A 15,031-nucleotide genomic window follows, 5' to 3' on the forward strand; every position below is an offset into this window, starting at 1 on the left:
CCATGCTTAAAAATCAAAGTAGAAGCTTGGGCTTGCTGGGTTTACTAGTCTTTCTTCTCTCTATACAGAGTATTCAGCACATGAATACAACATTGCTCTATCTACGTAATGACTACTTTGTGGTTTAACGTTTAGGCTGCAGCCACTGTCTGTCTGAAAGTAACATTTTCTCCCACCTAATAAACATGATAAGCCTTTATAAATTCCAAGGTTAACGATGCAAACTTTCCTCATGGCAGATGGCACCACAGTCTTGCATGTGATTACTATGGCGAATGTTCTCAGACACAATGGGTCGAATTGTATGAGATAGTTTACTTTTTTTTTATTGTGTGGACATATTTCATAAAATACACTATGGGAATGGGAATGATTGGTGCTTTAGATTCTGTCTCTCTCCTTGTAAAAAGAGAGTGGATGGAGGTTCAAAATAAAACAGTGTTCAAAATCTAGTTTGACTATACTTTTACTTAAATTAAATCCAGTTTCTTTTTGCCTCATTCACACAATCTGAACATTGTTCTGTCAATAATAGGCAAACAATATGTTCAGTACAAGCATAGAGGTCATATTAAGCACAGTTATATTGACATAATACTGTTATCCACAGCCAAGAGGTGCATTTTGGCATTTATCTGCTTAAGCTGCACACCCAATGTAACTCCCCTTCCTTAGGACTTTTTTCAGGCTTAAGTTATTCTTCAACATTATGAGAACCAAACACACCAACACATTTTATTTTTGGGCATCATACCTGGCACAACACTCAGTGTTGCCTCTGCACTTTTCCGTCTGTTTGACACACTGGTAGCTACACATCTGTAATTTCCAGCATCTCTCTTTGTGACTCCATAGATCTGGAGAACTCCTTTTGACAGAACAGTAATCCTTCAATACAAAGCAATGGTTCCAGTTAATGGAGACATTTTATATAACCTTCATATTCAGATATTTATATATATATATATATATATATATATATATATATATATATATATATATATCAGAGCTGCAGAGAGATGTTTACAGGTCAGAAGCTAGGCTGAAATGAATGAATGAACTGAAATAGTAATGTAATAGTAATATTTTTTTTATTTAAAGTAAGTAAGCTCCTGTGTTCCACAGCAAATAGAGATCAGTCACAAATGTACATGCCCAGCTGGACATAATCTATAGTCCATAATACATTGTTATACTCTGTGCAACTCTCTGCCTCTATTACATTATAAAACGTATGCAAACAGTGTACATCAGTATTTACTGTTATGATATTCCATAACAGCAGCTGTATGTTTGTTTTCCCTGCATATTGATATATGATCAGGGAGTTGCAAGGAAATAAATGCAGCAGTTCTGGGATAATTAATGTTTAATTGCTGGGAGTTGCAAGGGAATAAATACAGATGTTCTGGAACAATTTATGATCAGATGCAGGGAGTTGCAAGGGAGAATGCAGCTGTTCTGGAACAATTTATGATCAGGTGCACGTAGTTGCAAGGTAAAAATGCAGCTGTTATGCAACAATTTATGTTTAGGTGCAGGGAGTTGCAAGAGAATAAATGCAGCTGATGTTCTGGAATTGTATAACATTTAATAACAGATGCAGAGAGTTAAAAAGGAAACCAAAAAGATGTTGATTGCTTTTTGTATACAACATAATATTGTGTAGAAAATAACTATGTATTTATACTAACTGCTGATACACATTGCCCCAAGAAAATAATAAAATACTTTTAGTAGCAGATTATGTTTTATTTATACAGAAGTTTGCTTTTCATTTTTCCCAAATTATTGCAGGGCAAGGGAAAGGAACAAGCAGTGAAGGGAGGGGGAGGAAAACAAACAGGGTTAAATGAATAGGGCAGAGAGGGGGTTAAATGAACAAGACAGAGAGGGATGGAAAGGAACAGGGCAGAGAGGGGGTTAAATGAACAGGGCAGAGAGGGATAGAAATGAATAGTGCAGGGAAGGGTGGGGGGGAAGGCACAGGACAGAGAGGGAGAGAAAGGAGCAGTTCATGGAAGGATAAACAAGCAGTAAGGGTTAACAGATGTCTGCAGGGAAGGACTGAGTATGACATCACAAACACGTCCACTCCTCCCTCACTGGCTGCTGCTTTGTAGTTAAGGCAGAAAGAGCCAGTGGTGCAGAGTCAGATAGTGGAAAGTCTTGGACAGGAAGTTGCTAAGGGGGAGGGCTGAGCTCAGTTTTCAAGCTAATACAGACATTTTTGATCCAAAAGGTATAAAATAAAAACTATTTCTTCTATTTTACATTTTTTTTACATGGTTTGATGCATTGTGAAAATGTATGCTATATGTCCCCTTTAAGGAATGTAACAAAATTGATTCTTTTTTCATAAACTCCAATAAATAATAACAGAGAACCATGTCAGCTAATTGGCCAATGACATGGGAAAAGTTATAGAACACTTGCCTGTCCATAGCAAGGGGCAGAGCTGTGCGATTCACTTCCCAGGTAATGACTGCTGGAGAGTTAGCTGTTATTTTGCAGGAGAATCTAGCCACACTTCCATCTTGGACTTCAATGGACATAGGTTGCTCTTCAAAGCCTGACATGGCTGAAAGAAAATGCACAGCTTAATAAACCTGAAGTCAAATCATTGCTGTGATTCTTTATTAATATTACATTAATTATCAATATACAGAATCATAATAAACGGCAAAGCACACTCGCATATCTAAATCCAAAAGTCTCTAGTATGGGACTAAGCCATGATCATTTTGTGCGCACTTTCCACTAATTAATGTGTTTTACCTTCAATTGTTTGGTGTACATTCTAATAAGCTGTAGTGAAGAACACAAAGTTAAAGGAGTTGTCTATAAGGGATTTTACCTCAAGATCTTAAAACAAGCTTTCTGTAGAGCTAATGCAAAAGCACTGATACATTTTACATGATGAAGAGGTCTCCTTTACACATGTCAAATCTTTGCCAAAAACAGTGTGAACTACCCAAGGGTAAGCTTTGAACTATTTTCACTCAAAAACACATCCTTTTACATTTATCTGACCTGTATGCTTCCAGTGGCTCCAGGCAATTTTGTTGCTCACCCGTTAAAATGAAAATCGTTGTGGCAACCGCATGCCCTTAATCACATTACATATTATTGTCTTTAAATTCCTACCTGCCTTCCCCCTGCCTGCTCCTCACCAATACAGCTCTGACTAACACAGTCAACAATGTACTAGCAAAAGGGGTGCAGGTCTCTGCACTCCTCAAGGGAACACAGAGGTCTGCAACTATTTGCACAACACCTCACACAGTGGGCAAACTGCAAAAAACTGGGTGACTGCAGCATTTTAAATGACACCTTAAATGAGCAAATCACACAATCACAGCCATCACTATCGGATAGGACAATACATTTGTGAGGGGGTGCAGTAATTTAAAATCAATGCAACTGTCACTTTTAACAGCTATTTTGTAGGTGATACTGTCCTTTTGAAATTGACCGATGTGACATTAAAATCAGTTTTCTTAGACAATGGGTTCCATTGTTATGACAAAATATTCTATTATTAAGCAGGCCGAGCGAGTGCTAATGTCAGTTTAAGAAGCACACTGTAAAAGCAATGCAGTGCTGAGCAGAAAGACCAATAAAATGAAACCGCTTTAAAGGGGCTTGTGTTGTTCAAGAAAACAACCCCCTCCGAAAAGCCATAAATGTAATTGCCTTTTTATGTGAAGGTCACTCCTTCCTTTAAGACTGGGGTAATTCCCATGTTTACAACCAGGAGAAAACAACGCAAGCCCTTTCAGGTAGATATTATTGTCTAGCCCAGCGACAGAACAATATACTCCCAGCATCCCATGCTAACAGTGTGACAGCCACATACTATATAACTATAAAAATACTGTATATATACAGTGAATATCAAGGCTACAGTTACAATTATCATCCAATGACATTTGCATGTTTATGTTTAAAGCAGATCTCAATCCATAAAATGGTCTTTCATAATGAAAGAAATGTAATTCTAAGCAACTTTCCAATATAAAATGTACAATCTTTAAACATTCTCAGTAGATTAAGATATCTGTAAATTTAATTTTGATTGGAAGCTGTATTTGTCTGTTTACATTCTCTGCGCGCCTAGCTCTGCCTCAATGAAACAAGGCATTTACACATATCGTCAAACCATTTCGATTTTGCGCTGAATGTACTGAATATAGAACTATTTTTTCTATAATTTTTGGGATCTTTCCAAATGGGATGTGATAATATAAAGATCAAGTGTGACATATAAAAGTATCTTCTAACTACAGGCATGCTGCTTATACACAGGCAACGTACAAAATTAAAGGAGAAGGAAAGGCAATTTACATTGGGGGTGCCAAAAGTTAGGCACTCCGTAGTGATTATATTTACTTACCTGACACCCCAGGCCGGTGCTCCTATCAGCAGAAAACTGCACTGGCCCGGGGTTCTTCCAGTGAGCACCATGGAACGATCCTCTTCCTTCTTCTTCGGTTTTTAGATTTCCCGGGGCAGACACATGTACAGTAGAATGAAATAGCCGGCTTTTTGGTTAAAGTTCGGCTTTTCACTCTACTGCACATGCTCAGCCGCGAGAAGACAGAGGAAGCAGGAATAGGTTTGCTCTGTGGTGCTCACTGGGTGTTAGGTAAGTAAATTTAATCACTTGGGGAGCCTAACTTTTGGCACCCCCAAGTGAAATTTGCCATTCGCCCTCCTTTAATAAAAGAGTCAGAGAAATTACAGAGGGCATTGTTAGAGGCTGTTACATGCAGGATCTACTGTTTCAGCCCAGAGACTGATCAGGCAGATTACTATCTTATTTGGCTAGACAATTCAATGCTGATCACTGCACACACATCAATGCAATCTGCATCAGTTTACCACTGATTAAGATTAGATTTTGGATTGAAACAAAGTAGTTAAATAATAGCTATTTTGGGCAAACCTGGTCAAACTAAAGGATGATCATACATGGAACGATAAAAGGTCCAAAAGGACGGAGTCAGCAGATGGGCCCAAAAATTGGCCCAAATATTAACGGGGCAAGTTTGATTTACCCAGACGATCAAGGACCGCACCTGCACGTCAAAGCAGTCCTGGATCTGATGGAGCTCAGGTCAAATGATCAGGTCAGCAAAATATTGCCCACCTTATAGGCAAAAGATCTGCTTGTTTGGCAAGGTTATAATGTAGGGCCAGCTTTACTGACCACATCTCATGGTTCTACAGAAACAGTGCAGTAAATGTCTGCAAATAAAGAGATGACTTTTTAACTAAAGAATCAAGTGCTCTCCGGCTACCTCTTTTTGCATTAGTAACCTTTGGCACTCCAGCACGGGGATTGCAGCGCGTAGAGAAGCACACTCACATGGATGAATACATAAAGGACTTTTTTTTAGTTGGAGTTCTACAGAATCCTTGAATCAATATCATCCAATTTTGGGTCCCTACCCATAGGCTAAAAATACCTATATTAAACTAATCGAAAATAAAACTATGCAAACTTGTCACTTTAGTGAAGGATATTTTGCATACAATCTGTATGGGGGCAAGAATCTGCTTACATGCCCTATAGGGTGCAACTGAACCACCAGGGTTGTCCTAATGTAATTTATGATTCTACTTCAAGAAGACTATCTTGGCCACACTACTCCATACCCTTATATAAGCTGAATGTTCTTCCAGAGTCCCAAGGCTTTTGAAGGCATTAATTGGATTGATAAACACTTTTTGCCAAGTGATCCCATGCTTTCAATCAATGGGTGACCTTGGGTTAGTGTCTGGAATGCCTCAAAGTGCTAAATACGGAGCTCCTTCACCCCTTTGTACTTGCCTTCTAAGTAGCTGTATAGCATATTTCATTTCCAGGATACCAGTGCTTCCATCAACATGTTAATCCACTTTGTGGTTTACAAATCAAAACAGTTTAAACACAGTTGTTACTTCCTAGAACTGTCAAATCCGATTACTATCCACTGCACTTAAAAACACGTTTGTGTAGTCTCACATCTGAGAATGGAGCCCAGGAAGAATGGAATCACATTTCAACCACTGAAAAACCAAAGGATTATTAACATTTTATTGAGTCAAATAACTCAATGTATGAAATGTCACAAGGAAATTGTATCAAATACCTGAGTAATAAATAGGATCAGTTTAACCTTGATTTTCCATTAAATAAAGTCGCATTTACACAGGTAAACTGAGCACAATTTGCAATGCCATAATGTGGCCTGCTTTGGGGAAGGTAATGTTAGATATTGCTAGGACTATAGTAATTACTTGATATAATTTGCTACTATTGCCCACTTTTTTGTTCAGTAATACAGAAGGCATGTTATGTAGCAAGCTGGACTGGGGGTCTTTGTAACTTGAAGCTAAGGAGTGTTTATGGAATATCCATAAGATGTAATAACTGATATGGATAAGACTTCTGCTCTTTAATCCTTACAATTACTCTCAAAGCTTTCTGCACATTTGCTCTGTCTTGAAAACATTTCCGGAAGGAAAGAGACCTTACAGGAAAACGTTTAAGTGACCAGCTTAACACCCCATCTCATATGGAAGTAATTAAAAGGTGAGAGAGCAAAGGGCACAGCTTTTGAAAAAAAAACAGAAAAAGAAAGAAAAAAACAGAGCAAAAACCAAAGACAATAACTAATTTTCAGTTGAATGATTATTTTATGACTACCCAACAGTAAAGGAAAACATTTATTCTTTAAAAAAAACATGTCTAAATGCAGTTCTGAAACAACAAAGCCTGGCAAGTTGATTACTGTTTAGTGATCACGAAACACTGATTATGCAGATAGATAAAAATAGATAATCAGTTATCTTTTGCATAATTGGACATTTCTAAGATCAGTTTTTGGATAGAAAATGTATGATACTTGTAAAAACAAGATGTAAAATATAGGAATGGCTGTTTGCAGTAGCTAATGACCTGTTTTTGCCCAATACACTTAGAAAAATTTGCCTCAATCACACATATTTAAATAAAGCTTCATGATGGCAAGTCTTTGTACTCTGCAGGTATCCTGTTGACATCAGAAGAAAATCTTTAAAAAAGTATGCTGCAAATTCTACCTGCATCTTAGGAAGCTTTAATTAAAGGGAAAAGATAATCTCTTTTTTGACGTGAGTTCTTTAAGGGCCCTGGCACACAGACCATATATTTGTGCAAGTGACAAAACATTGCTAGCTTCCTTCCATCAATAATGTAAATCGTCTGTGGGAAAACATACAAGTTGTTTCGGCTTTCTGAAGTAGCCTGAAGGTGCCTTGCGAGGAAACTTCGTGCAACTTGAGAAACTCGAAGCAACACGTATGTTTTCCCACAATGTATATTATTGCTGGTGAAAAAGAGATTAGCCATCCTATGTCGCGCAGAATTACCCGGGCCACTAATCTCTTAGTATGATATCACCCTTAGGGTCAGATTTACTTACGTTAGAATTTTAGTTTCAGAAATCTTAGCCATACTTCAGACAACTGCGTCAGACGTTTATTTGTGTCGATTACACGTATTCATCAAAATATGTAATTTGTCTCAGCAAAAGAACACTGGCGTACATATGTAAACAAAGATTCATTGGCGCAAAGTTTTCTTAGTGGATTTTCTGTAGCGTTACTTTCTTCCCAGTGAAACTTTAACTTACTCTTACGTCAATTTAAATTCAGGTGGTATATAAAGGTCATATATATATGTCTTTATTAGTGATGTTTGTGAAATTGCTGGAAGTGACCACTTTTTATTAAAAATGTTCACGGAAGCACAATAAAGACAAAAGAGATCCTCTATTATCCTAGGACATAAGCCAACCCTAGAACAAGTCTGGCATGAGAGTCACACGTTAAGAAAAAAGTGTAAATAAGATATTTTTAACAGTTACAACTTGTAAACATAATCCCACTTTAAATATAAAAATTGAATCTTATTAATTTGCCAGTCACAACCCGGAGAAAAAGACTCATACAATTTTTTTATAGAAACTTTCACGTTTTGATAAAAAAGTGGATTAACAAACATTCGCCTGAGTAAAAATTCGCCAGGCGAAATGGTGCAAAAGTTCTCTAGTGCTGAGGTTTTTCACTAGTGAAGTATGTTACTCACCTATTAGTCAATTGCTGCGCATTATCATTTTGGTGAATTATCGCCAAAAGAATGCCCAATTCCCTCTTTAGAAAATCGGCCCTTAAGTTGGGGTATGTAAAAAAAACTATTTGAATTTGAAAAATGAATATAAAGGTTGTGCTGTTTTTTTTTAATACCTGAAACAAAATCATGATAGTCTGTCTACAATAGCAGGGACCAGTTCTCCACCCACTTTGGGCTCACAGTGTAATGAAGTCCCTCCCTTATCATGTTCCACTGTGAAGTGATGGATTCTGAGGTTTTCTCTACTTACCAAAGTGGGTGATGGACAGATCAAACATAGGAAATAGGACCTCAAGCTTATGTCAAAAATGGAGGCTTTAGCAACAATGTTATAAATTATTATTGTACCGTGTATGTAAGTGCATTTTTGGAAGTAGTTGGGGTTGCACCGATGTAATGACCCAATGGGTCCTCCAATGGACCAGTCACTAAGATTAATGCAATCATCATGTGTGCAGTAATATGCCTAATAATTAGTCATCATCATAATCCCTAAATAGCTACTAAATTATTTTTTGTTACCACGAGTAAAGAAAAAATAGCTCTCTTTCAAGCACAACTATAAACGCACAAGCCAAATAGTAGCAGGCATTTTATTGTCATGTACAAGTCAACCCTTTTTATTGTTACATCAAAAAAAAGTTACGTTTCTCATTAATTGTATCCATGTACACTTTTTCTATGATACAGCCCCGGGAATACATGACCACAGTAAAAGGGAAATCTAATACATCAATCAATTAAGCAGGGCAATGTACCTTACTTTGCAGTCTTAATCCTTTCCCATATACAGAATAATAAGATTACAGTATAACAGTATTGTTGAAATAGCAAAGAAACATGCTAGTTATGTTTTTATTTCTAGCTTTGGTGTTTCAGTTAGCTATACTAATTACACATGAATAGTGTTTCTTCATGATGCTAAACAGCACATAGTAAATTCTGGATTTTGAAAAGAAACAGGCATTATTTGATAGCATCGAGACAAGTTTGCTGCCTCTGATTATCTATCACTCGAGCAGCAGTGTGTGGCCCCAGAAATTGTACAATAAATACTAATATACTTATCAAACAGCTACCCTGGCCCCTTCCAACCTAGAGACAAGAGTCAAGAAAAAGGAAACAAAAAACTACATTAACCACCTTCAAAGCTGTTCATCTTGTGTGGCCGCCATGGTTTCAGGGGAGGGTGAAAGGCACACAGATTTTCCCTTATCAGGGGAGCTTATATGAACAGTGTGCCAAGTGATTGCCTTCTAGAGATGACATCTAATCCGAAACATACCTTTTCCCATGGCTTGCTGCCATTCCACAAAGAATTAACTTACTTAAATAGCTAAGCAGTCACATGAAAACTCCATATAACTTCATTAGGTCTAAGTAACATTCATAGGCAAATGTAAGCCCGGGATGGGGGCAGATTTAAGGGTGCTATATATCTATATCTATAGATATACAGTATAGCCTGTGCATAAATGGAACTTTCGGACCATGACTTTTCCTTTTATTGAATCAACGTTTTGGTCTTCTCCTGGTACCTTTTTAAAGATACAATATAAATGCAGTTACAAATACACTTTTAGACTTATTAATTAACCACACCGAAAGGTGAATATGGGTTACCAAGTAGTGAATGTGGTTTGCTTAAGGGGGATAAGTCTATGGGGTAGATTTATCAAAGAGTGAAGTTAGAGATCTCCACGGTCGGCAGAGTGAAATACCACCTCTCTCCATTCATTTCTATGGGATTTTTAAAGGCGTATTTATCAAATTGTGAACTTATCACCCTTTAAAAAACCCATAGAAATGAATGTAGAGAAGCGGTATTTCACTCTATGGACTGTGTTGATCTCTAACTTCCCTCTTTCATAAATCTACCCCCAGGTGTTGTTTGTAACTGATTTTTTATCGTATCTTGAGAAAGGTCCCAGGTGAGGACAGGGCTGGAACTAGGGGTAGGCGGAAGAGGCACCTGCCTAGGGCGCAACAATAGGGGGGCGCCAGGCAGGTTTCTGTTAAAGGGTCTTCTGCCTACCCCTAGTACTGTTCCCTGCCCTCTGCTGCTCTGCCCTCCTCTCTGCCCCCCCCGACCGGGTGGCCTGCCGGGTTGCCTAGGGTGCCCGGTTGGCTTGGTTAAGCCCTGGATGAGGACCAAAAAGTTGATTCAATAAATGGAAAAGTCATGTTTGGAAGCTCCCAGTGTGCACCAGCTTCTGCTGATTTCTATGTATAATATTCTGGTAGCACATGGGCATGTGTTTTCATAAGAGGTGCATACTTCCCAACTCCCAATGTTTTCTGTGGGACAGCCCCAATTTTGACAGCTTAGACCGCAGTCCCAGGTTTCTTACAGAAATGACAGAGTTTCTCTTCAATTGCCTGCACTGACTCCAGAAAAAGATACAAAGTTTCTAAAAAAAAAATTTTTGGCAAGGAGCCCAGAACACTGAGCAGTTGCACTTCAATACATTTGTAACAAGTTAAGTAAAGCAAGGAAACAATCATAACAATTTGAATCACTCAACTTAAAGGGCAATTTCGCTTCATTAGAAAAACTGTTTTAAACTTTCATAACCTGCGCCAGTGCCGGGCCAACGCGGGCAGCGCCCTAGGCAGCCTGGCCTGGCAAAGCGCCCAATACGCGAGTGTGAATGCGCGAAAAAACACGAGTGCGCAAAAAATCATGAGTGCCCATGCGTGAAAAAACTAAAGTGCGCATGCGCAAAACAAAGATACGCGCTAGAGAGATTGCGCATGTCGGCCAGAGAAGGGACCAGACTAGGGGATAGGAGAGGCAGAGAAGGTGTGTGCCTGGCGCCCCTCCAGCTTTGCGCCCTAGGCACGTGCCTACTTTGCCTACCCCTAGTTCCAGCCCTGACCTGCGCAATTTCGTAAAATGGACATGGTAATTAGGGGGTGTGGTTAAAGAAATCACTGAGCGAAGCACTCCTAATGGTTTTTGTCCCTCTTTATATTTTTCAAATGTTGGAAGGTATGGAGGTGTGTGCAGTAACCCTGAGTTCTGCATACTGTATATATTGTTATTAGTATTTACATTCTCCAAATGATAAATAAAATTTAGTACAGTATAAAGTACTGAAACAGAGATACAATGTCACGTGATGTGAGCTACCAGCCTTCATATATTTATATGATTATATCATGTTTTTATTATTCATCAGCAAGCATTTACCAGTTCTCTTGATAATGTGAGCACTGGGAATGCTGTTTCTACTGTGTAATGACATGTTTCCAGCAGAACAGTAGCTTGCTCCCATATTATTAATGATGTGGCACTCCATAGCATGTTTACATAATAATAGTACATTCTTCCGAAATTGTCTTTATTGCCTGTTTAAGATAGAGTTATGGATAATTTCTAAAATCATATTTTGATTGGTGAAGATAGTCTACTGTATATGTCATGAGAAAGCAGAATGTGAATAAATAGAAAGATAGCCACATATATTTATTTATCAGTCCTATATCAAATGCCCTTCTCCTCTATTCCTTGCACTTAGTCACTAAGTTAGGTTTGCTACTTCAACAGAATAATTTTCCAGCTCCATCCAGTCATTACACTATGATGCAGCTGCACAAGATCTGATGGTGGTGTTTTTATAAATAATTGATGATTAAATTAATAGAGCCTGGTGAATTCTCAAGCCTGGAAACTGAGAGAGGAAAAAAAGCACACTTTGAATATGTATGACTGATTATTATGGGCTACAAATTCCAAATGAGGCCTCACAGAATGAACTGGAAGACTTCAAAGGTCTCTGGTCATGTTTTGCTTGTAGAAAGCATTTCGGGGTCTGTTGTATCTAGGACTTCCCGACACATGTTCAGGCAAAACGAAGCACAGCAAAGTTCATCTGGGTGACATTTTTCCAGACCCATTTCTCACTTCTGTCCTTTTGTTGATCAAGGGAAATATTTTAACGCTAAGCATTTTCACAGCCAATTCACACTGTACTTGGAAAATAAACACAAAACTAAAAATAGCTGAAGTGAATCAGCTTACATGAAATACCATTTTACTTACTGCCCGAAGTTTGTTGAATAGCTTTCATTCAGAACAGAATATATTGTAGGACTGTCTCCTGCATGTTATGTATGGAACCTCCAAAATATTTTCCAGCAGCACTCCAGTTCAGTGAAATTTTTTTTTATTTGTGTGACAAGTGAAGCAACGTTTCGGGCATAACCAGCCCTTTATCAAGCTTGATAAAGGGCTGGTTATGCCCGAAACGTTGCTTCACATGTCGCACAAATAAATTGATAAAGGGCTGGTTATGCCCGAAACGTTGCTTCACATGTCGCACAAATAAATTGATAAAGGGCTGGTTATGCCCGAAACGTTGCTTCACTTGTCGCACAAATAAATTGATAAAGGGCTGGTTACGCCCGAAACGTTGCTGCACTTGTCGCACAAATAAATTGATAAAGGGCTGGTTACGCCCGAAACGTTGCTTCACTTGTCGCACAAATAAATTGATAAAGGGCTGGTTATGCCCGAAACGTTGCTTCACTTGTCGCAAATTTAATTATTTTTTCACTGAACTGGAGTGCTGCTGGAATATATTTTGGAGATTGGATTTGACCTGGGCAGAAAGAGTCACAATCGGCACCCGACGCTGCAAAGAGCGGTGAGAATGATTGTGTAGCACTACTTTCTATGTATACTTATGTATGGAACCTGTTATCCACAATGCTCGGGACCTGGTGTTTTCCAGATAACGGATCTTTCAGTAATTTGGAACTACTAGAAAATCATGTAAACATTAAATAAATCCAATAGTTTGGTTTTACTTCCAATAAGGATTAATTATATCTTAGTTTGGATCGGGTACAAGGTACTGTTTAATTATTACAGAGAAAATGAAATTCTTTTTAAAAATTTGAATTATTAGGATTGAATGGAGTCTATGGGAGACGGCCTTTCAGTAATTCTGAGCTTTCCAGATAACGGGTTTCCGGATAACATATCCCATACCTACTATTCAGCTTTGGTGCTCTATTGCCCCAGAGCCGAGGACTGTTCCAAAGTCTTTCTGCTCGTAATGAAAGCCAATTAATTTTAACATCCACACTGTTGCAAGTATATGCACGTGGAGCATTTTCTTATATATATGCAATCATTTTTAGACAGAAAACAAGGAACATTAATAAAAAAAAATCATAAGGACTATTTGCAAATTAACAGCACAATTTTTTTTAACCACAACACACCTTTTCCCAAAAACTGAAGCATGGGTAAAATTACATGCACAACAATATAGAGATGTGGCTTGTCATTCAAGCTCAGCCACACTGTGAAAAGGCATCCGTATAATAGTATTTTACAGTGATACTGACAAGTTTAAATAGTCAGTAGTAACTTGTCAGTAATACAAGTAACCAAGAGCTGCAATAAAACGAGACCACAGTCCCAGTGTCCCTGACTTCTCCTCTTTGTGGGGTCCCTAAGACAGAAAAAGATAAGATAGCTCTAAAGGGACTTCTCCACCACCTAATTTTCCTATTCTATCTTATTTAGGAATCGAAGCAATCGTAAATTTTTGAATTGAATAAATTGAGAATTAATTTATATCAATTACCTGTTTAAGCTTATGGGAGTGGGTACAATTTCATTAATTTTTTCTTAACAATTATTTATTTTCCCACTTGGTAATCCTAGATCAAAACTATCAATTGTCCTATGCACAAAGTCACTTTATTAGGAATATGATTGTTTGAAAATACTATGTTAATTTTTGAGCACAACACTTTATGGCTATAAGATTAATTTAATTTATTAAATCTATTTTCGCACTTGCACTTTACAAACCTAAGGGTTACAATATTTAAGCACTTTTTTGCCATACCTTGTTCAAATTAATATTTAAAATTTGTATTTAATCTAACACATTAGAAATCAATTAGCCTTTTTAAATAAAAACGTAATAGAATTAATTAAGGGGATATCTTTTCATCTGAAAACAATACTGATACTTTCCTGACTTAGGTCAGTTTCCCCTTGCTTAATTATACCTGGTGATAGATCCATTTGCCATTTCAGTCTCAAAGAGCTGCAATATTCTGGACTTCCCCCAAGAGTGATCTTACCCCCCATGCAGTGATACTTCCCCCCCCTCACGACACATGTAAACAGTCCTCCAGCAATCTACAGAAGGGTTGAGCTTGCTCACAGTCCAGCATGCCAAATGGAAGTGGCTCACTCGTCTAAGTGCTGAATGTCAATAGGAAGGGGACCGGGTGGGATTGGTGCAGTTTTATGCTGATAGGATCGCCGGCCCAGGGGTTTCGGGTAAGTAAATATAATAGTAAATAAACCTTTCCTTCTCCTTTAAAGGAATTGTTTAGTGTAAAAATAAAAACTGGGTAAATAGATAGGCTGTGCAAAATAAAAAGTGTTTCTAATATAGTTAGTTAGGCAAAAATGTAATGTATAAAGGCTGGAGTGACAGGATGTCTCATATAATAGCCAGAACACTGCTTTTCAGTTCTCTTGGTTTACACTGACTGGTTACCCTGGTTACCAGGCAGTAACCAATCAGAGACTTGAGGAGGGGGGGTCATATCTGTTGCTTTTGAATCTGAGCTACATGCTGAGGATCAGTTGCAAACTCACTGAACATATATGTCCCATGTGCCACCCCTTCAAGTTCCATGTGGCCCCCACTTAGAGTTATAGAACTGAAAAGCAGGAAGTAGTGTTCTGGCTATTATGTTAGACATCCAGTCACTGCAGCCTTATAAACATTACATTTTTGGCTAACTAACTATATTAGAAATATTTTTTATTTTACACTGCATCCCTTGATTACTACTTAAACTGACATGTTGGTATCACTTTCAATTCAAAAA

At 38.0% G+C, this 15,031-nt stretch overlaps 1 protein-coding gene across 1 annotated transcript in view; it reads right to left on the reverse strand.

Moving 5' to 3' along the window:
• prtg.S (protogenin S homeolog) overlaps nt 1-15,031 on the reverse strand; it is a 71,388-nt gene that overhangs the window by 37,788 nt on the left and 18,569 nt on the right. The window contains exons 3-4 of the mRNA XM_018255456.2: nt 2,437-2,581; nt 755-888 (exon numbers count right to left, since the gene is read on the reverse strand). Of these exons, the coding sequence (XP_018110945.1) occupies nt 755-888; nt 2,437-2,581 (279 nt within the window). The remainder of the gene's footprint in view (nt 1-754; nt 889-2,436; nt 2,582-15,031) is intronic.

This window comes from Xenopus laevis, chromosome 3S, assembly GCF_017654675.1.
Source record: "Xenopus laevis strain J_2021 chromosome 3S, Xenopus_laevis_v10.1, whole genome shotgun sequence".
Lineage (NCBI taxonomy): Eukaryota > Metazoa > Chordata > Amphibia > Anura > Pipidae > Xenopus > Xenopus laevis.